A 25,142-nucleotide genomic window follows, 5' to 3' on the forward strand; every position below is an offset into this window, starting at 1 on the left:
TATAGGTGGTATAAATTATTATGAAATTTCCTTTTGAGGAATTATCAGGGAATTAAAAATCTGTATAAACAACTGCTGAATTTTGTTTACCTGTAAACATTCATATTTTATGTAAACCAAAGAAGAATTTCTGTTAAGGACTTATTTCTGGAAACTAAGTATAAATAATGTCTGTTACCATTTAGCAACAAAAGAATTATAATTTAGTAGGTTAATACGAATAATATGTACTTTTGCAATTTTATTATGATCGAAAATGATGAATTATGCAAATTATATGTTTTAAGCTAGAGAAACGCCCCTAAGTTTGATCTGGCATTTTCTCCCATTCCTAAGGGCATTTCAAATAGTTTCGATGTGCATGCTGTTTGTTTGAGATTATGTTCCCCTTTTAAATTGTCACAATGAAGAATTTTTACTATTTTTTAGTCTTAATTTTAATCTTGAAAGCTACTACTGCTTTAAATGAATTAGAAAAGCGCGATAAGGCAGACGCTCGTCAGATGGAATATATTTCTTTAATTAATTCTCTGTTGCAACAAACTAATCTTCTCAGTTCCTTCGACGGTGTTCTTCTAGCTCTCACCACAATACTAGCGTCAAGTATAACTAAAATAAAGCCTCTTCTAATAGCAACAGCTCTGTCTTACATCATATATGTGGCTACAGCAATTTTAATTCCTGGACCATTGTCGCAACTTGGCTTACCTACTATGGAAAACGCGGATCCCAAATTAATGGCGAGATCTGCGGATTCTTCAGAAACAAAGGTTTTTGATAACATTATGGCTGAAACTTTAATGAGGAGTATCCAGATAAGCCCAGTGATGAGTATTATGACAAATGTATCTGTCAATGTTATTACCGAAACTATGGCACGTGTAAGAATAATGAGTCGCATGTTTGTGCAGCAGATGTCAGTTCTACAAAGAAGCATGCTGAGGGTTTCAAGGATGTTGAGCAATGAATGCGTTGCACGATTTTTATGTCGAGTAGGACAATTTACTGAAGTAAATTTCCCTATAGCTTCTACAATGTTGCGGTCTTTAGCGTAAGTATGTTATTCATATTACTTACTGAAAAATAAAACATTAAGGTATATATTAAAGTTTGGTTTTATTATGGTAAAGCATGCTAGAGCTATCTGCTTAACGGTAGGAATACCTTCGTGAAAGACTTTCTAAGGGAAACTGGCTCGTTTCCACGTTACACATGAGGGAAACTATGAAAAGCCCCATGCAGCCAAACCGCTCACCTGAAATCGAATTTGGGTTGAGCTACCAATGTTCAGTGACTTTATCTTTCGGCCGCTGATAGGCCTTAAGCTGTACAGTTAAATATTATTAAAATTCTGATAGCTTTATGGTTTACTGAAATAATATGATTTAGATGAATATAAAATAGCTGTTTCTGTCTGATTCGCATAGACATGTAAATAATCGATGGCTATCATATAAATTGATATTTCAAATTTAAATTTCCTTGATTTCATCCTCATTTAAAGTAAAACGATTAATCTTAAACAAGAGAGTAATGTTTGGTTTTTACCAAATTTTGAACTAGTTTTTATGAAATTATTTGAGAAAAACATTTTTCTTCTCTTTACGACATTGGAGACTAATATGCGTGCCTTATGTGATAAATATTTTGGTTATTGGTCACTACACTCTGATGCAGCGCCATTTTCCCACCAATGATTATTTTTGCGAGCATTGTGGCACCCCTAGAAGCTGCTCTCAACTTTTCTAGAAAGATGTTGTTTTCACTTTTTATTAATATTGTTTTACGAGACTGTAGGGGGTTCAACATGTTAAAATCAATTGGAACAAACACATAATTGCATTACATAATTTTTTATAATTCTTTTCCTAAGGAAAGTTCTCATGTAAACGTTTGTCTTCCGTTAAACTTTACCGAGTTTTGTACCGTGCATTTGTTAGATTTGCTTAGAAATGAAGCAGTAGTAATCCCAGCATTTCCAGGCTTACCGTATTTTACCAAAATATAGTTGAATATTCGAGTTCTCCCTTAAAACACTAATGACGGAATATGTAAGGTAGAAATGTAGTATTAATTACCGATAAGAATTTGGAAATGATTCGACTTAGAGTATTTGATGCCTTATTTAGCATAATTCATATGAAGGCAGAGACAAAGCAATCGATACTGTTCTTTTATCGGTACCAAATTCAGAAATGTATGAGCATGTGCATATAGATGTAAATGTATACATGCATTCATACATTTCTGGATCCGGCCCTGATAACAGAACAGTAACGAGAAATTCTGCAATCAGTTAACAATTTGATGTTAGTCTACCGGAACTAAAAAAATCTAATTGCTTTGAAAATGTAAGCATCGCCAAAAGCACCAGTAGACTGCTGGCGGTGTGCTGGCAAACATTCAAACACATTTTTTTTTCGTTCGTGTAGTTAACTGTTGCAGAGTTGCCCAACTATTTTGATTGATTAGTAGAACAGAAGTTAATTTGAAACTATTTGCAGCAGATATTTAATAAATTCAAGTTTACCTGCAGCGAAACTTTTGACATATCTATGATGCATTTATTTATCTGTTTTAAAATACCTGCGTGTTTGTAGCTTTTCAGAAGGAAAGCGTGAAAAATTACGAAAGGAACCCATCGAATTTTCTGAAGTTTATTTTGTTTGCCGGTATTGAAGAATCTACTTGACGCTGTTCAACAAAATCTAACACGTTGATCCGATTATATTGTATAGTCATATGTAAAGTATTCCGGTTGTGTTCTGGAAATAAGTGGAGGAATGCAGTTCATTCTAAAGGCAAAAATTTAGCAATGAAAAATTTTACTGGCATGCTAGTAAATTAGTGTTTGATAAAATAATGAAAATTACGGTTTATATATTTTATACTTTATAAGTTTGAATATTATTTGTTTGAAGATTGGATAGGGCAGTTAGTTGTAAATAAAAGATATAACTAATTTCAGAATTACTACAAGTATAGAATTTTTCTTTAAATGTCCTTAATCAGTCAGTTTAGCGTGCTTCATTTTCGGCTAGTGAATAGTCATTTATATAACTAAAATAATATCCTACTACCTTAATTATGCGCTTTAGATAACACATGAACGTCGCCAGAATATTAAATTTTCGAATTTCACTAAACATTTTTAGAAAATTGGACATCGTACGTAATGAGTGTAATTTAAAAAATATACAAGCTGAGTTTTCTATAAGCTTGAATGATCTTAATTTTTCAAGAATTAACTGCTGGTGTTAATAAAAGAACTACTAAAAATAATTATAATTGCTTTAAATATAGCTGTTCAATTTTAGTAAACACTTCACTGAATTGAAAATTCTTTCGGAAGTGATTATGCCGAACCGGTGGTAATCGCTTGAATCACCCTATAGCTCAGTTAAACCTTAATTACAGCAATTTCTTTGGGAAGTGGAAGAGGCCAGATAATGAATAAAATTGACAGTATCTCTGCTGGTACAGACTGACAACCACTTTTGACAATGTCCGTTTCTGTCGTATACAGGTACTTTAAAAATAATTTAAAAAAAAATCTTTCATTATATAGAATCGATAATTAGGTACTTTTCCGTTTCGCCGGCGCAAATCTCGCCAAGCAGGCTTTATTGGCGACAACACACAGTATACACATAAAAAAATGTAGACAAATGTTAACTCTAAGAATTTTTTATTTGAAGGTATAAACATTTTAATGTCGTTTAAAATTTTGTAAAAAAGATAATAAATAAAGACAATAAATTTGTAAAAAGACATTAATTAATTTAAGAATTTACTATGCTTTCATGGTACAACATCCTGATTCACCGGTTCATATCACGTGACCTCAGGGGATTTCATCTCACGTAAACTACACTACAAAAATCTAGTTCTTTCATTAATTTCGAATTAAATCTTAATTTGGAATACAAGTTTAAATGCAAGAATTATTTCAATTCGTACGAATAGCTTGCTCGGAAATTATGTAAAACCGCAGTGCTTTACTTCGCTAGTGCATTCTCATTAGAATGAATGCATTTAACCCTTGCTTTGCCTTTATATTTTTGCCCTCGGGTGAGCAGTGTGATTGCCGGCATAAAACTGAACTATCTGGTAAAATTCTATGTAATTGTATGCCAGTATTGAAAGAAACAATCAATCTGATAAGTAATGGTTACGACTAATTTTGAAAATGATGAATAAAAGGTTACCAGCGAGGATATTCCGTTTGCTATCGTTTGTACCATTATTGGCGACTTTATCGCCTGCGCCGGCAAAACGGAAAAGTACCGATAATTATAATTCTTAGCTAAGTTAAGACAGACTACAGAATACAGTAGACATTGCATAAATCGTTTCGATACTTACCGGTTCGTCCCTACGCGGTGTTTCCATGACTGTTTTGTGAAAGTGATGTTCATTAGCTCGCCAATGGCCCAGCTGGTATTATCTCATGAAAGCATCCTACCTTTTAGACAAATAGCCCTCGAGTGCTTTGCTGTAACAAAACAAACCAATGTAAAAATGCGCACTAATTCTCTAATCCACGATTACACTGTGCTCGAAATTTTTCTTATCGTGTCGATTAATATGCCAGTAACTAGTATTGGTCCTATGAATGTAACTAATCTTTTTATTACTTCCTTGTACGAAGTGAAGGAAGTATTGTAATCGCGAAAAATTTCGAATGTAATATAAACGAAAATGCCAATTTTCAGTTTTTGAGTCCATTTGCATGATGTATCTGTGTGACATCTGTATGTACGAAAGGAATAGACTTTTTCCAAAACTGATTATAAAATGAATTTAAAATGGATTCAGAAGAGTTTTTTTCCCTTGCCGTCTGTACGTACATATATATTTACACACACACATATATATATGTACATATATATATATATATATCGCATAACTGAAGAACAAGTAGCCGCAAAACGTTGAAATTTTGTATGAGACTTCTATAAAATTTAGTTGTGCACATTTAATTATAAGTAATATACATTTATTTTCTTTGCTTTCTGAATTTAAATTTAAATAGAATTTTAATACTATTTATATCCCCTTTAATTATATATTTATAATCCCCTTTAATTATAATTATATATATATATATATTTGTTTTTGTGAAAAATTAGTTCTAAATTTCTTACTTTGTCTTGAATATATATAATATATACACACACATTCTGCTACCCGGCTCGGCGAGTTCAATTTTTATTTTAATATGTTGGTAAATTGTACATTTTTTTTCTTTAAAAGTGATTGAATTATGATATGCTCCAGTTAAGGTTTTTATGTCTTTCTTTAATCTGGATGCAATAGTTATAGAATTACCAACAATTTGAAAGTTTAAGTGGTAAAAAGCCTAACGAAGTCGCCATTTGTTTAAATTTGGAACTCTTAGAATAGTGATTTTCAGTTTGTGTACCAGCTTCAGTGCCTTTTTGTCGAGTGGGATCAAAATTAAACTTTGAATTTTGTCCACCGAAAAATGCCTTCCTGCCCGCTGGCCGAATTGTTTGTTTTTGTGTAGAAACTCTAATTTTAATTATAAAAAGTTTTTTTAACTGTATTTGGTATTTTTTCCGTGTTTTACATTTTTTAATGAAGATGTTAGGAGTTTTTTTAACACGCGAGGTAACAGTTGAATTAATCGAATGAGATATAAATTTCTGATGAAATTCGCGGAAATAAGTTTAAATGAAATGCAGCAAAAAGTGTGTGTAATATAATAGGCCTTACAAGGAAGTCATGTCGTGTCCACTTCAGACTTGTACCAAGAAATTTCGTTAACAATAAGGTTAACGAAATAAGTTAAGTTATTCTTTTAGCATGCAATCTATACTTTTTGCTCTCAGGATTTTACAGCCTGTTAACGAAAAAATTATTAGACTGTACTGAATTCAAACTAATTTTCACACCACCGCTTATTTTACGTCGGCGATCTTGGATCTCGCAATGGTAAGAGTGAACATTATTGTAAGATAGTTATTTCAAAGATTACTTAATTTTCATAAAGTTTTTTTCCATTTTATTCGTTGAAAAATTCAGTTAAGTTCATGTTATTCTCTAATTCTACTAAAAATTGAATTTAGATGAAAGATATAAAATTTTATGAAGCCACACAAGCGTCTAATTAAGGTTTATCAGTTATAAAAAGAGAACACATATTTCTACTACTTATATTGTAAGATATGACAGTCTTCGCTATCATAAAGTAATCTGATCTTACCAAAAAACCTAGCGATTTCTCACACAGGCGTAAATAATACCAGCACAGAAAAGGGTAAAACAAACCCTTCATCATTTGTCAAAGTCTTAACGCAAATGCAAGTACTTTCGTACTTAAATAACATAGACGACTTGCGGTGAAGGTTGCGAAGAATTTCACAATGAATTCAAAGATAGAGTAGTGCTGGACTAACAATTTAATTTGGCTAAATAGGCTAGTTTAACAACCTACCCGGTGGTATACTTATTAAATGGCCAAAAATTGTATCGGTAGCTTAGCGTAAGAACAAGGACAAAATAGTAACTTGCGCCGGATAGCGAAATCACGCTCTGAACTAAACTACCCATTTCGTCTGATTTTACACTCACTTCTCCCAACTTTGAATTTGCGTCTTGGAGATGAAATGCGAGGGTAAAATGAGTGGTTTTAGGAAATTTACCAAACTTAAAATAATTTGTTATGGAAACTAAGGGAAACCATACAAATACTGTTTCTAAAATTTATCCAAATACATTAATTACAAATAGGTAAAATTTCATGCCACGTACACCTTAGGCGGCAATGCGTTTTCAGTAATATGGGGAAAATTCATTACCTAGCTATAAAATTCTTTCATGATACGCAAAAATAGAATAAATTTTCCTGCATATAAAATCTATGTAAAATCTGCCAAAACTCTGCTGCAATAAATACTAGAACTTGTGAGACTTTGTTTTCCGAATAAGATCTAAAATTCGAGACTTTTATCCGATGTAAATATGTAAGCTAATTTTTTGTTATTTTTACTGCTCGGCAATATCCTTGGCTTTCGAGAAATTATACCTCAGCAATGGAAGCGTTTAGCGAAATTTCCATATTAAATAAAACCTACGCGAGATGCAATACTATTTTCCATTGATTGTACTGAATATTAATTCAGGTATGAAACTGGAATATTAAAACTGTCTTTGTTTAATTTCAGGAATTCTTCCCCTGGTATGGATGAATACGTAGTCGCAGTCGTCAGAGGAACATCATCTTCAAATTGTTCTTTGATTTATCCAGATTGCACAACGTGATGTTTCTAGAGGAGCTTTTAAAAATTTTAATGTACCTATCGCAATCTTAAATTAAAAATCTTGATTTATTCGATATTTGGTCATCATGTATTATCTAATTTTTAAAGTATGCTATGGCACAGCTACGAATACTTCGCATTTGAAGTTCTGAATATTAGTTAAAATCTGATGCATACCAGTTTCATAATTTGTTGTTTTATAGATTAAAATTGCAAATTTTGTAGTCAAATTGATTTCACTCGGTTACTTTTGTCTCCAATTCAAAGTATGTCCTAATTTTGAAGTCTAATACTTGAACATCTGAATAATCCAGAACTCATAACGGAATGGATTTGTGTATTTTAGGAATTTTCTTATTTTATTCATTTGTTGAGATAATAAATTCAAGAAAAAATATCGTTAAGGAACACTTAATTAAGCGAGGATATATTATTGGGTTTGTCTTAAAGGTTAAGTCTGTTTAATGCGGAAGGAGGAAAAAACTGCTATCGCAAATTATCAAAATAAAGCAAAATTTCTAGGGTAAGTGAAAGGAAATGTTATGACAATAGCAGTGATAATAGATGTTGCAGCAATTAGGAACTGCTTCCGTCGACAATAGTACGCAATTTAACTGCACATAATCTGCTATAAATAGCATTTGTTAAAAATAAGATATTAGTGGTAAAGAATGAATTAAGTATACATCCATAAGTCTTGGGCTTCCCATCGACTTTTATAAAACTGCAAGAGTAATATAAGCAGGTTAGGTTTCTTTTTTTAAAGTTCTGAATACTGATTGAATTTGTGTAACCAAACATACTTAATTCTCCTAATCAAATTGCTTAAAAATGCATGTAAAACTTCAATAGTGTTTATTGTTAATTACAACATGGCTTATTCTTATTTCCTGTTTAATTGCTTTTAGACTATGATTTTGTGTTAATAATGGATGACCCCCCCCCCAGTATTACCTCGCGTAATCGAGAGTCTAATGTACAAGTTTACATTCTTAAGGATGTTTCGGATGAAACACGTTAAAGCTTGTTTCCACTCTTAAATGCCAAATGTATAAAAAACTGCAATATATTTTTAGGTTTTTCTGAAAGTTAACTATATCTTAAGTTACAAGTCTAATTTAATATTTAATGAAAAACTGAAAGTTTACCAAACGAAATCTACAATTGAAACTTACAGTATTCAAGAAATCATTTGCAATGATGCAGAAATTTAAATTCGATGAGAAAGCAAACATGTAAGAATGAATTAAGCTGACAAATTAGTCTTTGAAATATTGTGGCTAAAAGCGATGTAGATAATCAAACTTTATTTTCAAATCTTCTGCGAATTTATTTCCTTTCAAGAAAACATTTTCTCAAGGTGTTAACTGTGATTTTAATTACGGTCACAGGTATTTAGTTTGTTCATTGAATTAGAAGTGTTATATTTTCATGTCATTGTTTCGTGAAATAGTCGCCTGCAATATAGATATATCGTGAAAGTCATCTGACTTAAAGGAAGTAATCTTTTTCGCTACCTTAAAAAGTTACAATTTTGGCCGGATTTTGAGATTAAATAAGTTAAGCCAAATATACATTATACTGCATATTTCAACATTGCATCTCTATATACAATTGTTTCTTAATTTAACACATTTAAAAGGGAACATTTGTATGAAAGGCAAACCAAACTCTATTTCTGAAAATTTCATATTTGAACCCGAGCGCAGAATTGCAACACAATTTAGTAAGTGAAAATTTTCATTTTTACGATAAAAAGTCATTAGTTGTTATTCTTCCCCCATTTAAATTTTACGATACCAAAGCGTACTGACAACATGAAGTTCTAAAAGCCAATAGCATACAATAATTTCATGTGAAAATGTTAAAATTTCTAATTTTTTCAAATAACGAAATACAAGTATTTTTTAGCAACATCATGTACTTATCCTGAAATTTTAAAACCAATATGCACAATAGCTTATTTAAAAGTGCGTGCAAGTATGAGAAACATTTTTGAGAAATACTCTCTTAAAGTTTAAAAGAATTCAGCATATTACCTATTTCAAATAGTTTTCATAGCATAGTTTAAAATCGCCTAGCTGCATTCCAGCTTCAACTGCTATTATTACAGACAGGTTGGCTCATTTTCCTAATCTGCAAACCTCTAAAGTAGATCTATTTGAGCTGATTGGCCTCGATGCTGATCAGTGCGTCAAGCTAGCATGAAATTAAACATGTAAAAGTAGAATCTAGGGCAATCTCTGTAGTATATGTGATTGAGGTATTACTGTACATAGCTAACTGTTCAGCTTTCTCCCCAATTTGGAATTCTGAGAGAAAACTTCGGCCCGCGGTCCTAAAGTTTCTCACTCTTCCCTTACGATTAACCTGTCGAGAGAGTTCCGACGCAGCTTGTCGCCCGAACACTATACGTTCACAATGACCCATTTTTCTCCAGGATTCGAACCCGAGAACTTCGGCACATTAGTCAGCGTCATTAACCACCACCCCGCATGAGCGGCTGAAAATTACAGGCTGAAGCAAAGCCGGCACCTATGCATTCGCGAAAATACATTAGGTCCTATCCCTGCCAACTGCGAGAAGATAAAACACTTAATAGGGACCACGCTAGCTCCGAATGTTACCGCTGGGCATATGGCTCGCACGTATTTACCATTCCCCAGGCTAAAATCGGTCCATCTGTCACTTCACAGCCGGGTGCTGTCTGGCATTTCGCAGCTTAACTGGAATTGGCTAACAAAATGGAATTTACATTCCATTTTGTCAGGATAATACCCATCTTGATAACATCATATAAAGATGATAATTTTGGATACAAAAATTGACACATAATAGCAGATGTTAACTAGAATTCTGGATTCTTGTTGCAGTTCTTAAATTCAAAATAATGGATATATGACAACACCGTTATCCACTCAATTCTTAAATTCATGAAAGTTCTTTAAAGCTGACGGTCTCGTTTGGCATAGTTCATTTAAAAATTCACATGGTCTATGTTTTTTATGGATTTCTAGTGCTTTAATGTTAGTTTTGTTTGTTCTTTGTGAATTAGGTATTATGATTCACCCTTCAGCATTGTATTGAACAGAATTCAGAATATTACCTTAGCTATTACTCAGCTGACACAATGGCGTTGACTCACTACTTTATCTAACGAAACGTATTTACATATTAGGACCATGTTTTAAATTAACACTTAGTTTTCGGTCGTTTAACGTGCTTTACTTAATTTGAGTCTACAAATTTTTTTTACATTATTTCATTATATTGTCACTCTGCTTAATACGAATTCAAATATTACATAATGCAAAATTAAAACCCAAGGAAAAAAATCTGAAAGTTTTCAGATTTTATATTATGCTCCAAGAGGCGGTTTTTTTTTTTTTCCCGCGAAGGATTCAAAACTGGAATTGAAGAGTGATACAGGTATTCAACGTCATTTGACTCAAAATACTGTTAGACATCGTAACGTCTTTGTGTTGCTACACTACCAATATAATACCAGTAAGAAATGTAAAGAAACCTCACGCATAAAATATCCGTGCTTGAAGATGCATGCAATGTTAATGGAACGCTTTAAAAATGATTGAGTTTAATAAAATATTCGTTAGTTTTATAAAATATGAAATAGATAAAAAAAAAGTTCCAAATTCGGGCTTACAGATCCCCATATTCTTTAACTATAATGCAGGACTAATATTTGATGGCAACAATTTGAAAAATGATTCCGATTTTTATAGTTCAGATGCAAAATGCCAAAACTTCTGGACTAAAGCCCATTTTGGCTAATAATTAGCATTACTACTACCAAGAAACGACACTGAAAAGTTAACGAGCGTAATGAATGCGTACCTTATGCACATTTAGTTTCCTCGACCATGGAAAAACGCTAACGTATTCTTGCTCCCCCAAAGTCTGAAAATAATCGTATGAAGCCAGATGAATTCTGCTGGATTAGCCTTCTGTTATGAGTTGGAAAATTATTTGAAAGGTTGATTTTATGGCAGCTCGAGCTTTATCTAGATCTGTCGCCAAGTTAGAAGTTTAGAAAGAAGTTGAATAGAAGGAAGCAGTTAATGAGGATTGTAAATTTCCTAGATGCGGGAATACGTAACAAAAAATGTACAGCGCTTTCCCTCATCCTAGATGTGGCGAAAGCGTTCAATCGCACCTGGAAAAAGAGGCTAATTTACAAGTTTGTCTCTGAAATTCAGCAGACAAATGAATCTGAATTCCTTCCTCGAAGGGAGGGCCTTCGATTTAAGAAAAGTCTCAAAATACTCTTCCTCGAAGAACTGCTTATCTCGGCAAGACAGAAATCATAGACATTTTGCATACCTCTTCTTCGCAGCTGATTCTTTTAAATCGAAAAATGACTGTTATACGGACGATTTGTAAACATAACATGATTGAGTCGAAAATTTACGAAATTTAAGACTGATACTGAAAAGGGTATCAGCCAATGAAATCAAGTCTAGAATGCTTTTAGTAAGATGGCACAAGACCAAACGTGAAGAACAATTAAAACGTTACCTCAAAGAGCACTTAGGTAACCAAAGCTAAGTAACTGAGGGTTATCCTTAGTTATAGCCTTAAAAGGGATCAGCACACCAAGTGTGCAATCAGTGCAATCAACATGTAATACATTAATTTCTCAAAAATCAAATTTGGACCTTAGGAGCAAACGAATTTGATACCTAATGAAATATCAGGGACCTGGAAGATAAAGTATCAACTTAGTCTCAGAAATACCAACGAAATGTTCTTTGTTTAGGCAATTAAGGGCTCTGCTTCTAATTACTCATCGATGATCAGTTATGTAGTTCTGGAAGATGACAGGTTTATTATACCATTCGTTGCGCATTAGGCGGTTGTTACTTTGTTGATAGTTTATATTACATAATCATAATATTTCTATTTTTGATTCATAACTTGTAATATTCGTTTGTGTTAGTAACATAAGTTTGATTAGCACATAGGTTTTTGCTTAATCTTAATTTTACCTTATATCTGTATTGTGTTTTTAGCGTGTGAAAATTTAGAACTTTTCATAAGCGTACTCGTGCTTCATACGCATACACTTTTATCATTCTATTTGAAGCATCTGTTTCAAGGTTGCACATTTAAAGTATGACCCTGGAAACTACCTATCGCAGTCATCAATCGGGACAAAGTTCTTCACTCATTTGCTATTCTTTGGAGCATTCATCTCATCAAACTAACTTCAAAGTCATAGGTTTTTAGGAAAATCTTTATTAAGCGAGTGACAGAGCATCGCCCCTTACATACGTGTAATATATCCGTGCTAGCCAGTGTTTATTGTAAATTTGATTGCATTATCACCAATACGGTATCCAAGTGAATTCATAGTATGTTACCGTCCAGCTTGATCATATAATGTCAGTCTTATTAATTGCTGTCTTGACAGTGATATAGTCACATTTGAAATTTTCAGGATACAGTTTTCAAATCAAACCATTCAATGACTCGTTTGGATTTTGTGTATCCCCTCCTAAACATTTCCTAATAAATAGCAAGATAAGATCTTTAAATATATCCTTTATAATATCCATTACAGACGATGTAATTGAAGTTTAATATTCATATGTAGGACTGTAGATTTTTACATCACCCACTCTTTGACAGGTACGCTATGAATACTTTCCTAGTAGTGGGCAAAAATGAGTAGGTTAGCATGTTGGTAAAACTTTTGTACTAGAATGTTGCCCATACTGAATTTTGCTTAACTTTTGCGGTATTGAAATGTTTTCTAATAAAAACGCTATAATAAACTCTCAGTTTATTTATTTTTTCTTCTCCAAGGCGGGTCTTTTCACTGAGAGTTTAAAGCTGACTTATGAGTCTTTAAAGCTGACTTATGCCTATAAGTTGAGTTGCACGCATCTTATTTATAGAAGTAAAAACAACAGTTACAAATTTAACAATAAAAATGATAGATGACGGTGAAAATTTATGAAGCAGCTGCACATACTCACGTAAACATCAGCTAGTGATGCAGATCATCTCACTGGTAATTATTTTTAACTACTTCCTTTATTTCATAATTATGAAGGTTCTAATTCAAATATTTTGACACGATATTGTTCTAAATGACGGACAAATATCTAAGTTCTTAAAAAGGCAAAATAAAAAAGTACATTTTTTGAAAATATGATTATGACTTCCGTTAATTTTAACAAATTAGAAAATACAAAACAAGTAAGATTCATATCACATACAAAAATTTAAATTATATGAACATCTAATATAAAAATTAGAAATTTCAATATATTTAAAAATACGCTTGATCATTTTCCTTCTGGCATTTTTTAAATCCTGAAGTTTTCTTTCATCTTAAAAATATTCACTTCATTACAAAGTTATAAGAATTACAATAGTCTACAATAATGTGAACAGCAGTGCAGAAGATTTTCTTCTAAACTTATCTGTTATTTATCCTCTCCTCTGTGGAACTGTGTTTGCTACCCCATGTAGAATAAAGTAGAAATTTCGAAAGATGAAATTGTATTAACCTAAAAAGTAGTATTACTTCTTTAAAAAATATTTTTCAGGATGCTAATAGACAGTTCAAGACTTTAGTAATCTGTTATGGACATGATCTAACTGGGAATTTAGCAAACTGTTACTAGCTACAGGCGCCAGAGGCCGTCGAACTGGTTATTTATAAGTCTGTGAATAGTTTCGCATGCATGAAAATTTCCACGGACACTTTTAGTACAAAATTCTGTTACATAAAGACTTGCTTTTCAATAGTTTTAATCAGAATATCGGAAAATTGGAATTTGATATGAATATTATTTTGCTAATGTCGGTTTATCATGTATAACTTCTAAAATGCTTTGTTAAAGTAATAAATTCAAGCAGTTTAGTAGTTATACTGACATTAGTAATTATCTGTTTTCCCATGAAAATGAATAAAACATTTCAACGTTTCACTTCTGTTAGTTAACACATCCTTTGGTAGAAAAGTTCCAGGACAAAGTTCGTAAAAAATAAAAAACTGCATTTACCAAATAATGATCCTAAGCTGCTAAGTAGTCCCCTTGGCTATCTATACACAATTGCCAACGCTTCTGGGGTTTTGGAAGCAAGCGAGGAAATTTTCAACAGCGATGCTTGCAAGCTTATTTGTCACAGCCCGTTGAATGTTTACAATTATATTGATGAAGCTTTTCTTTCAGTCATCTTTTCACTCACGGAAACAAGAAAAAATCACAATAATGTTTTACACAAATATGGGATCACGGTCTGGCTTTATCCAATAGTTTATTAGAGATTCTTCGTCTTTCCTCTTTCTGTTCATCTGTTAGTGAATGAAGGGTGATTCTTGCATTAAGTTTCTGTTTGCCTAAATCTTCGCGTAAAATCTTATGACACACGTCACAATTCAAATTCAGTTCTTCTGATATCATACGCACAGTTACATGACGATCTTCCTGCAATAACTACCTTACACGCTCCACGTTTGCATCGGTATGTACTATAGATGGGTGACTAGCTCTGGTATCGTCATGCACTGAATCTCTGCCTTTACAAAATCTTTTGTTCTACTAAAAACACGACTTATTGAAGGCGCCTTGCGGGCACATTGCTTGCTTAATTATGTCCAACGTTTCACTAGGAGTTTTCCAGCGCTTAACGCAGAAGGTAATGTTCACTTGCTCACAATCAGCATCCATTTTGTCATCTTAACGAATGCGACAACAATCCGAACAGTGTGCTGCTAATCACAGTGTGCCCTACCACCTAGTAAGTTTGCCTGAAAACATGGCTAACATCATGTCAAGTAAGAATATGTACCACATAACATAAAAACAACATTTGTTCCTTTTTAGTACTGCAAACTCAGAAATAATAATAAAAAAAAAAAATTGTCTCCGAAATTTTCTGACAAAGGATGTAGTAATTTAATCTGAATTTTTTTAAAGTATTTTAATCCGACATATTAATTAAAAATATTCAATTTAAAAATTCGGTTTTGAAATGTAACCTTAAAGCGGTCAACTGTCTGAAGAAGAGATGATAGTATTACATTATAAAAATGAAATATCATTTCGTAAAATTCCTTCAGCTATCAGCTGACCAAAATGCATGATTAAAAATATTATAAAACGATGCAAGAAAAGCGCTATTAAGGTTAGGGCGAGGAAGAAAAATTAAATTTAGTTATTGTAATCAATTGATGAAGAAAGTAAGAAGAAATCCTTAATTAGTGTCTTTCAATTTGTATTAGAAGCTAAAAATACATATTTCTGCATGTAACGCTAGTTTAGGTACGTGCAAATCGTCGATAAGAAATGTATTTAATAAAAATGAATTCTACAATCGAACAACTAGAAATAATTCATTCATGAGAAAAAGATTGATATTTGTCAAAAAGTTTTATGTTTCGCGTTTTGGAAGAATGTATTTTATTATTTAACTAAGCAAAACACTGCAGGACTATCTGCTGAAGGAATTATAGCAAACGGCTCTTGTTTTTAAATAATACATAAAGAATAAACGAGCCTGGTTGTAAAAGATCATCACTAAAATTATAGTGCAATCAACCATTTTAAAGTCTTCGAAAAGTTATCTGAATATAGTAAAGAACATGATGGATAAGAAGAGGTCTTTCTGAAAAGATTTAGTACTTTGATACTTTGTTGGTTATTCTGGCATGCAGTGAGAGATGCACTACTCCAGATTTCTACAGATTCCTAATTGAATCCCCTTAGGGTCCTGACGTATGTAAAAGTCCGTAGATGAAGCTTATCCATTTGAGATAGCCTTGTAAAAGAAAAAGATAAAATGAAGCCCCGAGCTTCTGTGATACTTTGATGCTTTGTAACATACTAGTCCACAGCAGGAGATTTCCTTTCCTGCTCTTACCAGTTCCTTAATGAGTCCCGAACAGGCCTAGCGGAGGTGAAAATACCAGCGACGTTTTCTCCAGAAGAGACAGAAATAGAGCAAAGAGTGTGAAGCACCTTTCTTCTTTAAGAGAAGATGCCTGACTGTCTATGTGTTGAATTACTGAATGAATTCCTAGAATGAGTAGAAAATGAGAAAATGAAATCTACGATTAAGGAAGTCATTTCGTGAGATTCCGCTTTCTGAAGTGGTATTCAGTGTCTACAACAAACGTAAAAATGGCAACATGAAAGAGCATAGACACCTAAAAGCTAATTAAGATTAAAAATCTTATATAGTATGTGTTGTGTTACCATTTATTTTTTTTTTCGAACAGAACAATTAAGGCAAATTGCCTGGCAATAAGAACTGCTTGGTGATGAAACGTAAAACCTTGTTTAAGCTTCTGTAATCAGCAAGCCATATCTGGGGAAACTGCAGAAGGGCAGGGAGTTGGGGAAAGTTGGCCGGAAACACGCGATGAAGTTTGTTGAATCCGAAACATGGTGAGTTTGCAAACTACTGTAAAATGCGAAAAACAATACGTATATGCAGAAATATTTCTCTTTACAATATAAAATAACATTTATTTTGATAAAACAGCAATTAATTGGTAGGGATTGTTTCAGTAAATAGCAGGAACAAATAATATAGGATAACCTAATATCAGCAAAATTTTAAAACTGCTCTTTTAAGGGCAAAACAATCAATACACGCTGAGTATGCTGGCTTCTGGTAGCCAGGAGTTATTTGGCCTATCGACGCATAGCAAAGTCCAGATGTTCACAACACTAGAAACGCAAAGATTGTACTTTGCGATGAAAATATTGTCACAAATAGGAAAAATGACCCTTTAAATTGTTCGTAAAAATGGGAACAAGTGAGCAGCGAATCAGCGAAGAAGTTTACCTTCATCAAATATTTCATAGCTTAAGATATTAGCGAAATTAGACGGGCTAATCGCTCTGTAGAAGAATTTTTGAGGCGATTATTAAACTCTTGAATTTGTTCAAAGTTTAAAATTGAATGCAGACTATGATTTCTGACGAAGTAGGGAACTCCGGTGATTATTCTTAAGAACTTGTTTTGAAGAACTTGGAATTTTTTTGTAGTTCTTGTCTTTTGCGTTTTCCCAGGTAAGGGTAGCGTATGTGAGAATCAGTCGAATGACCGTACTCTTTTTCAGAGATAGCTGTTCACATTTTAACAGTGGGAATAGTCTGAACATAATTTTGTAGGCCTTTCCACATACTTCGGTCACGTGATCGTTTCAAGATACAACATGAAAAATCATGAAAACCTCAACCATTTCAGCACGTTTCGATGTCGCTTGTAAATGACCGGTAGTTTTAAGCTACTGATCGGCAGCTTTAGGCTTACAATCACTGTTAATTAAGAAAGCGTGGGAGTGCGCACGTACAGAGACGCGGCTTGAATAAGATTTGTTCACATAATCAGTTACGGCAAAGCATGCAAAGGTTATTTCCTCCCTCCTGAGTATTCAAATAACAAAGTTTGGACTCTGTTATAGGACAACACACCCCAAAACATTTTCTTTAGAAAGTTATACATGTAGCAACATTGCTTATTAGTTGCCTTTAAATTAAGGCCCACCAGCGGCCGAGCGGTAACATCGCTGAACACTGGTAGTTCGGTCCGAGGCTCAAATCCCGCGAACGAGCTGGCTGCATGGGCGTTTTCGTGGTTTTCCCCATGTGTAACGTGTATACGATACAGTTTCCCTTAGAAAGTCCTCCACGAAGGCATCCCTCCCTTAAGGCAGATAGCCCTCGAGTGCTTTGCCATAATCTAATAAAACCAAACCAAACCAACCTTTAAATTAAATGTATTATTTTAGAGCAGTCTTCTTGTTTTCAAGGTAAGTAACACGGGTGCACAATTGCTATCAAGAGTCAACGTTGTTAAATAATTAAAAATAACCATCAGCTAAATGTACATCGATTACTAAACGATGTGGAATCATTGCAGTGGGGTGAAAATAATAGCAGTTTGAAGCAGATCCGTTTAAATTGCGATCGCTGTTATTTGCATGCTATCCTTGAAATCAAAAACTACATATAACTGTCTACGAAGTCGCTCTATGCCTTTCTTCGCAGTAGCTGAAAGAAAATGTTTCTAAATGAATACTTGGGTTTAGCTTTAGAATAAATATATTATCAGAATTTGAGCAAAAACGAAAAAAAAAAAAAAAAAAAATGCATAATAAATCATATTGTCAAATACCAACTCGTAAAAAAACTAATTTTTAAGAAAAATATATGTTCATTATGTGTTTAATGCCCCAAATGAAATGGAGCTACGAAAAATTAAACGAAATATCTTCCATTTTCAGTATCAAACTGAATAAAAATTAATATAATTGGATTTATGCAATTTATAGGTAATAGCTTATAACTTAGCACTTGTGGTTAGCGTCGCTGATTGCCGTGCCGAAGGGCCCGGGTTCGAATCCCGAACAAGGCATGGATGTTTGTAAATGTATAGTGTCGGTGCGGCACACCTGTAAGGTGCTCAAGGCCTGTTGCTAACGACAGGCGTATCTTGCGGTCCTTGCCACGAGAAATTTCGTGGGCTTGGCTTATGTTATTGTCCCCCCCCCGGGGGTCGACGTAGAGAACTCTGCAAAGCTACTGGCTAGGATCTGTACCTAGGCAGTCTCGGCCACGGGGGTATATAATTTATGAACTTGGCGGTTCTCGATGGTCCATGGGGTAGGTTTCTACTTGCTCTTCATGGGCCGGGAGGTGTAAGTCCCTTCCACCAGGGTATTGGTAGCCAAATAGCAAACTGGGCCATTGAGCGTCTGATCCCTGCTGTCCTTGGTATTCCATGTAAAAGCCTAAGGAGAGGGGCATCCCGTGTAGGACTGGTAGGCAGCCCATTTAACGGCTGGTCATCGACCCTAAGTTTCCATCTCCCACCCCACCGTGGTCTCGGTCCGGCCGGGACGGGGGTCTTGACCGGCCCGTGTTTAGCGGTGGGCTTTTAATCGTTGAGCGATTAATATAGGGTTCCATAAAATTGTTGGTGTCTCGGGGGTGTGGGACCCTGGGCCCAGCAGGAGTGGTTCTAGTCATCGGTGGGTGACGCTTTCGGGATTTTTCCCGTTCCCAGAATGTGATTAATTTCACGGGCTGCGGTAAAGATCTTAGTTAGTTATGTTATTGTCGGATCAGTGAGCATAAGATGTTGATGTATTTAATTATGGCAAAGCACACTAGGGCTATCTGCCTAAGGCGAGGGATGCCTTCGTGAAGGACTTTCTAAGGGAAACTGGCTCGTATACACGTTACACATGGGGAAAACCACGAAAACACCCATGCAGCCAGCCCGTTCGCGGGATTCGAACCTCGGACCGAACTACCAGTGTTCAGCGACTTTGTCAGCATAAGTAACAACAACTTAGCACTTAAATATCCTATTGACACAAATCTGCAGAAATTAAGTCAGAAATATTTACGTTTATAAACCTTGCTGTTTCTACAATTCTGGACACTAAAGGAGCTAGAAGGCTTCTATCATTTAAAAATAATTCATGAATGTATTCCATTTCAACTGTATACGAATTTGGAAGCACTATTAAGAATATTTTAAATTGCCAATTAATGTGTCTAGTTCAGAAAGAAGATTCAGCAAGCTTAAAATAATACAAAAACTTAATAAGATAACCACTTTCTCAGGAAAAACTTTCAAACATGGCCATTTTAGAATGTGTTTTTTTTTTGGGGGGGGGGCATCACCACTCTGTTTCAACATGCTATTCTTTCAAGCAAAGCTCTTTTATTTCAAACATGGCCATTCTATGTAGCTATGGAACTAAGTGACCAAGTAGATTTTGAGCAAATAATTGATGATTTTGCTTTGTTAAAAACAAGAGAAAGTAAATTAAAAAATGCTTGAAAAAATAAGTTAGATGCTTTTTAACTTTTAGTGTAAATAGTAATGTAAATAGTTATATTACGATTTACACTATTTTCGATATTATTTGCCATTTATCAGAAAGGAATGTCTTAAAGCTTTTGATTTAGAAACTGTAAATTATTGTGAGTGTCATTTTTCGAAAGTTTTTTATAAGGCTAATTAATAATTAATTATACTAATTATTATTATAACAATAATATTAATAAAATTAACAATTATTATTATAAGAGTTTTTGTGTTATGATCTTATAGGAATGAATGAACTGTTAACCAGAGAACAGGGGCTCCATTACCTAGCTGACATGATGTCTGCCTTACACGGATTAAAGCCCCTGCCTCCAGAAGCTATTTATTATGACTAAGCAGAATAAGTTTACAGTGGCATACAAGGCCTTCAAGAACACAAGAACATAAGTAACATAGTCATAATAGACCCTAAAGAAAGCATGTTACAAGTAGTACCTATAGCATTCAAACAATAAACCGAGTATACTTTCATAATTTGTACTGAAAATACGAAATACTTTCAAAACTGAGTCCAACTAATTTAAATAAAAACTATGGTACAAACAAAATATAATACATCCATTACTGTATTATACACAATTAATATCAATTAGATTCACAATTTCAAGAAGAACCATTCAATTTAGAAAAAAAAAATGCATAAAGATAAACTAAGACAATAAACTGCTAAATAAAATTTTTTCATATGAATTCAGAATTAAGAACCAATAACTTTGATAACTGAACAATATTATCATAAAATACACTGAACCTGAGATATTAAACGACCTTGTTGAAAACTTTTAGCTCTAGAATCTAACGCGAGGCCAATCTTTTACAAATATTTTTTCGCTAGAAACTAGAAATTTAAAAGAAAGAAATTTGTTTTTACAATAGCAGCTCCCACGATACACAATTTTTTTTCATCTGTACTGCATCCAAACAGGAGCTCTTATTCAAATCTGGTTCCTTCCAGAGATCTGGAAGGAAAACTAGTTTAATGAAATGTTACACAATGAAATGGCAAGTAACATGTATAATTATACTTCTCTTAACATTCTTATTTCATTCATGACTATTTTAATTATCTCTCCCCGTGCTCTCTGACATGTGTTGTAAAAGAACACCAAACACGAATGTGTTTCTGTCTACGTGTTCCACACTTCCTCCTACAATCAAAACACTAACGTGTTAAAATTCAACATAACAACACCTCGTAACACACCCTAATTTCAACTCTAAACCCTGAGGTACTATTCTGAAAGTGTCTAACTCTGAAGTTTAGCGTCAGAGAGCCTAACTACATCATTCAACCTTTAACACATATTCACCATGATTTAGTCTTTTTACAGTCACACGCATAAAAAAAAATTTAACATTCACTTTTACCATATCACGGTATTTCTTAACATTTAAAATAACAGTTCACATTGTATATAAGAACATATCAACATGCCGTTAATATTATACATTTGAAAACATACATTAGTAGTACATTGTTAACTTCTGTTCTTTTCAAAGCAAGTGCCAATTCTTTCTACATTGAAATACTACATTTCAAAAAGTCTTTCAGACTAAAACTTCTTTCTTGCTAGAATGTTTTAAATAAAATTTATACAATAACTTTTTACAATATTTAAGTCTTTACACAACGCTATTATACATCAACTTTAGATTTACGCGCGAGTAATTGAAAAACATAATACCAAAATCGGTAACAACTCATTTCTCGCCCTTTTGGCGATAAAGGTAGACCTCGCATGAGGTAAAACTTCTTGAAATCTGCCACTTGCAGTAAGAATGAAAGATTAACTTAAGTTTGCAAAGTAACATAAAATTTTACTTATCTTTGTGATATTCGGACATCCTTTTCTGGGCCCAGTCCTTAAAGGTATTGCAGATAGTTGTTTGATTTATCCTCCTTCTTGTACGGTCTCGCCCTTCAGTGCCTTCCTGTGGAAGCTTCCTTTTTCCACCAGTTCGGTCACCCTTGAATACCTTCTTTTTCTCCTCTACTTGTGGTCTTGGCTGTTTGATGGCAGCTGGTCTTGGCGGAACCGGGAAACTTCTTTCGTGTTCCAGCTTGGACCTCGTTGCTGGGCGTTCAAGTTTTCCTTGTAACTTTTCCTCCGCCGCTGATCGCCCTTCCGCAGTTCGGCGACATTTGCTGCGGAGAGTCCTGTCGGATGAGTAGATCTTCCGTTTTAGAGCCGGGTTATAGTTGCCGTCATTTCTCCTGGTTCTCTTCACATCCGTCGTCCTTCTCCCTTCTTCATTCTGGGGGTGTTCGTGAACTCTCTTTTCTGGACTGTGGAACGGCTTCTTTTTCTTGCTACCTTCAACTTTTCCGCGGGGAAATTTTCTTTTCACTTGCTCCTTCCTCTTAATGGCTTGCCCTTGTACTTGTCGTTTTTCCACCTCTGGAGCTTGTGCCTGCGGTGTCTGCCGTGCCGGATTCTGCAAAAGATCTGAAAATATTTGCATTTTATTACGATCGAAGTAGGGTTTGATTTGATCAATGTTTGCGGAGCAGGTTTCACCATTTCTAGCTTTTAACACTACTACAGCGTGAGTTATTTTTTCTATAACATATGGTCCTTCAAATCGTGGAAAAAATTTGGCAGTCTTATCTTCTGGTGCTGAAGAAAGTGAATGCTTAATTTTTAAAACTTCATCCCTACTTTATAAGTTACTCCCCGTCGTTTCAAGTCGTAATATAATTTTTGTTTTCTCTGTGCTACTTCAGTATTCTTCTTTGCTTCCTTAATTAGTTTTCTATATCACCCATTTTAAATTCTGGGGCTCTTTGTTGCACATAAAATAATTTATCTAACGGCGTTATAATCTTTCTGCCTAGAAATAACTCAGCAGGAGTTTTGCCCGTTGTATCATGTTTTGCGGTCCTAAGGGCGAAAGCAAGTTCATTGACATAGTTATCCCAGCTTTTATGAAAATTTTTACCATAACTACGGATAATTTTCACTATATTTCTATTGACCCGTTCCGCTATATTTGATTGCGGCCGATACGGGACCATTTTTAAATGACGTATGCCCAGTTTTTGGCACATGTCTTCAAATACATTACTTACAAATTGAGGACCATTATCCGATATAACTTTTAGGGGCGCCCCGTATTTTAAAATATACTTATTTAAAATAGAATCAGTAACTAATTTCGAGGAGGCTCGTTTTAAGGGAACAATTTCGGTCCATTTACTAAAATGATCAACCATAACAAGGAGATAGCAACTTTTATTTAACTGACTTTTTGGGAAAAGGCCCAATAAATCGATGCCAATTATTTCATTTGGAAATTCGGATTTAATACTATTTAGAAACCCGGCCGGGCGGAAATTAATATAATTAACTGGTTGACATGTTGGGCAGGACTGGACATACGCCCTAGTTAACTTTTGCAGTTCAGGAAAGTAGACTGCCTCGCGTACGCGTTGGATAGTTTTTCGAATACCAGCATGAAAAGCTAAAGGGCTGTCATGGAGGTCCTGCAGGATGTTTAATCTAAGACTAGCTGGGATAACATGTCGAAATTCGTTGTTGGAATTCGTAGTTTTTGTATAGAATAATAGACCGTCTATTAGTTCGTAATGGGCCGCCCTATTTCTTATTGCCACAATATCTTGGTGGCTAAAATTTTCAGGATCCTTTAAATACTCATAAATGCTTCCAAACTCAGGATCCTTACGCAGTTCGGTTATTACAGTTTCTCAGGAATTTATTGTACATGCTGTGAGCATTGCCACCTTTACGGTATTACCTTGTTCATCTATTTTAATTCTTGATAGGGCATCTGCTACGATATTTTCCTTTCCGGGGGTATGCTTGACTACCAGATTATATTCTTGCAGCTTGAGTGCCCATCTTATTAACCTTGGGGATAAATTTTTCCCTGAGTACAATCTAGTTACCGCCGCATGATCAGAGTACACTGTTATTGGCGCCTTTCCAAAATAGACTCGGAACTTTTGCACTGCTAACAGAACTGCAAGTGCCTCTCTCTCGGTCGCGGAATAGTTTCTCTGTGTTTGATTTAAAGTTCGGCTAAAAAATGCCACGGGGTGCTGATTTTGCGAAAGTACCGCTCCTACCGCATAATCCGAAGCATCCGCTGAAATTTCTAAATTCTCATCCTTTTCAGGAAATTTCAACACAGATGCTTGCGTTAATGCTTGTTTTAATTTTTCGAAAGCACTATTGGCTTCGGCCGTCCACGAGAATCTTGCCTTTTTCCTTTTTAATTTTAACAATGGCTCAGCGATAGCTGCAAAATCTTTTATAAAGGACCTATAATATGAACAAAGTCCTAGAAAAGAAGAGAGCTTCTTTGCCGTGTTTGGAGTCGGATACTTTTGTACAGCGATTATTTTTGATTCGTCTGTCTCTATTCCTTTCTGAGATATCTTGTAACCTAAATATTTTAATTCAGGGGCTGCAAATTTGCACTTTTCGACATTAACTTTTAGACCGGCCTCATTTAATAAAGAAAACACCTGTCTTAAATCCTGTACATGTTGGTCGAGATTATCACTAGTAATAATGATATCGTCTAAATAGATAAATGTGGACTTTCCAAGAACAGGTCTTAACACAATGTCCATGCATAGCTGAAATGTTGCCGGGGCCCCTGAAAGGCCAAACGGCATACGCAAAAATGCATAAGTGCCAGACTTGGTTATAAAAGCAGTCTTAGGCACGTCCTGAGGCCTAACCCCTATTTGAAAATAACCAGTCGTTAAGTCTAAAGTCGTCATAAATTTGGTTGATGTTATGTTCCTTAGAATTTCTTCAATGATCGGTAACGGATATACCGGATATTTAGTTATGGAGTTTAATTTACGGTAATCAATAGCGAATCTCCACCTTTTTGTATGCGTCAAAGGATAGTCATTATTTTTCTTACATAAAACCACCGGGTTAGCATAACTACTTGAGATGGGCGTTATGATCTTTTTACGTAGCATATCGGTAATAT

The 25,142-nt window shown here is 34.4% G+C and overlaps 1 protein-coding gene across 1 annotated transcript; it reads left to right on the top strand.

The window, feature by feature from the left end:
- Nucleotides 1–330: 330 nt before the first annotated feature.
- LOC118186716 (uncharacterized) lies at nt 331–7,360 on the top strand. The gene is made up of 2 exons (XM_035356847.2): nt 331–1,051; nt 7,191–7,360. The coding sequence occupies exons 1-2, from the start codon at nt 405–407 to the stop codon at nt 7,285–7,287; spliced, it is 744 nt and encodes a 247-aa protein (XP_035212738.1). The 5' UTR covers nt 331–404; the 3' UTR covers nt 7,288–7,360.
- The last annotated feature ends 17,782 nt before the right edge of the window (nt 7,361–25,142 follow it).

Source organism: Stegodyphus dumicola, chromosome 6 (assembly GCF_044657685.1).
Source record: "Stegodyphus dumicola isolate Sdum_Otavi_A_Nest chromosome 6, ASM4465768v1".
NCBI lineage: Eukaryota > Metazoa > Arthropoda > Arachnida > Araneae > Eresidae > Stegodyphus > Stegodyphus dumicola.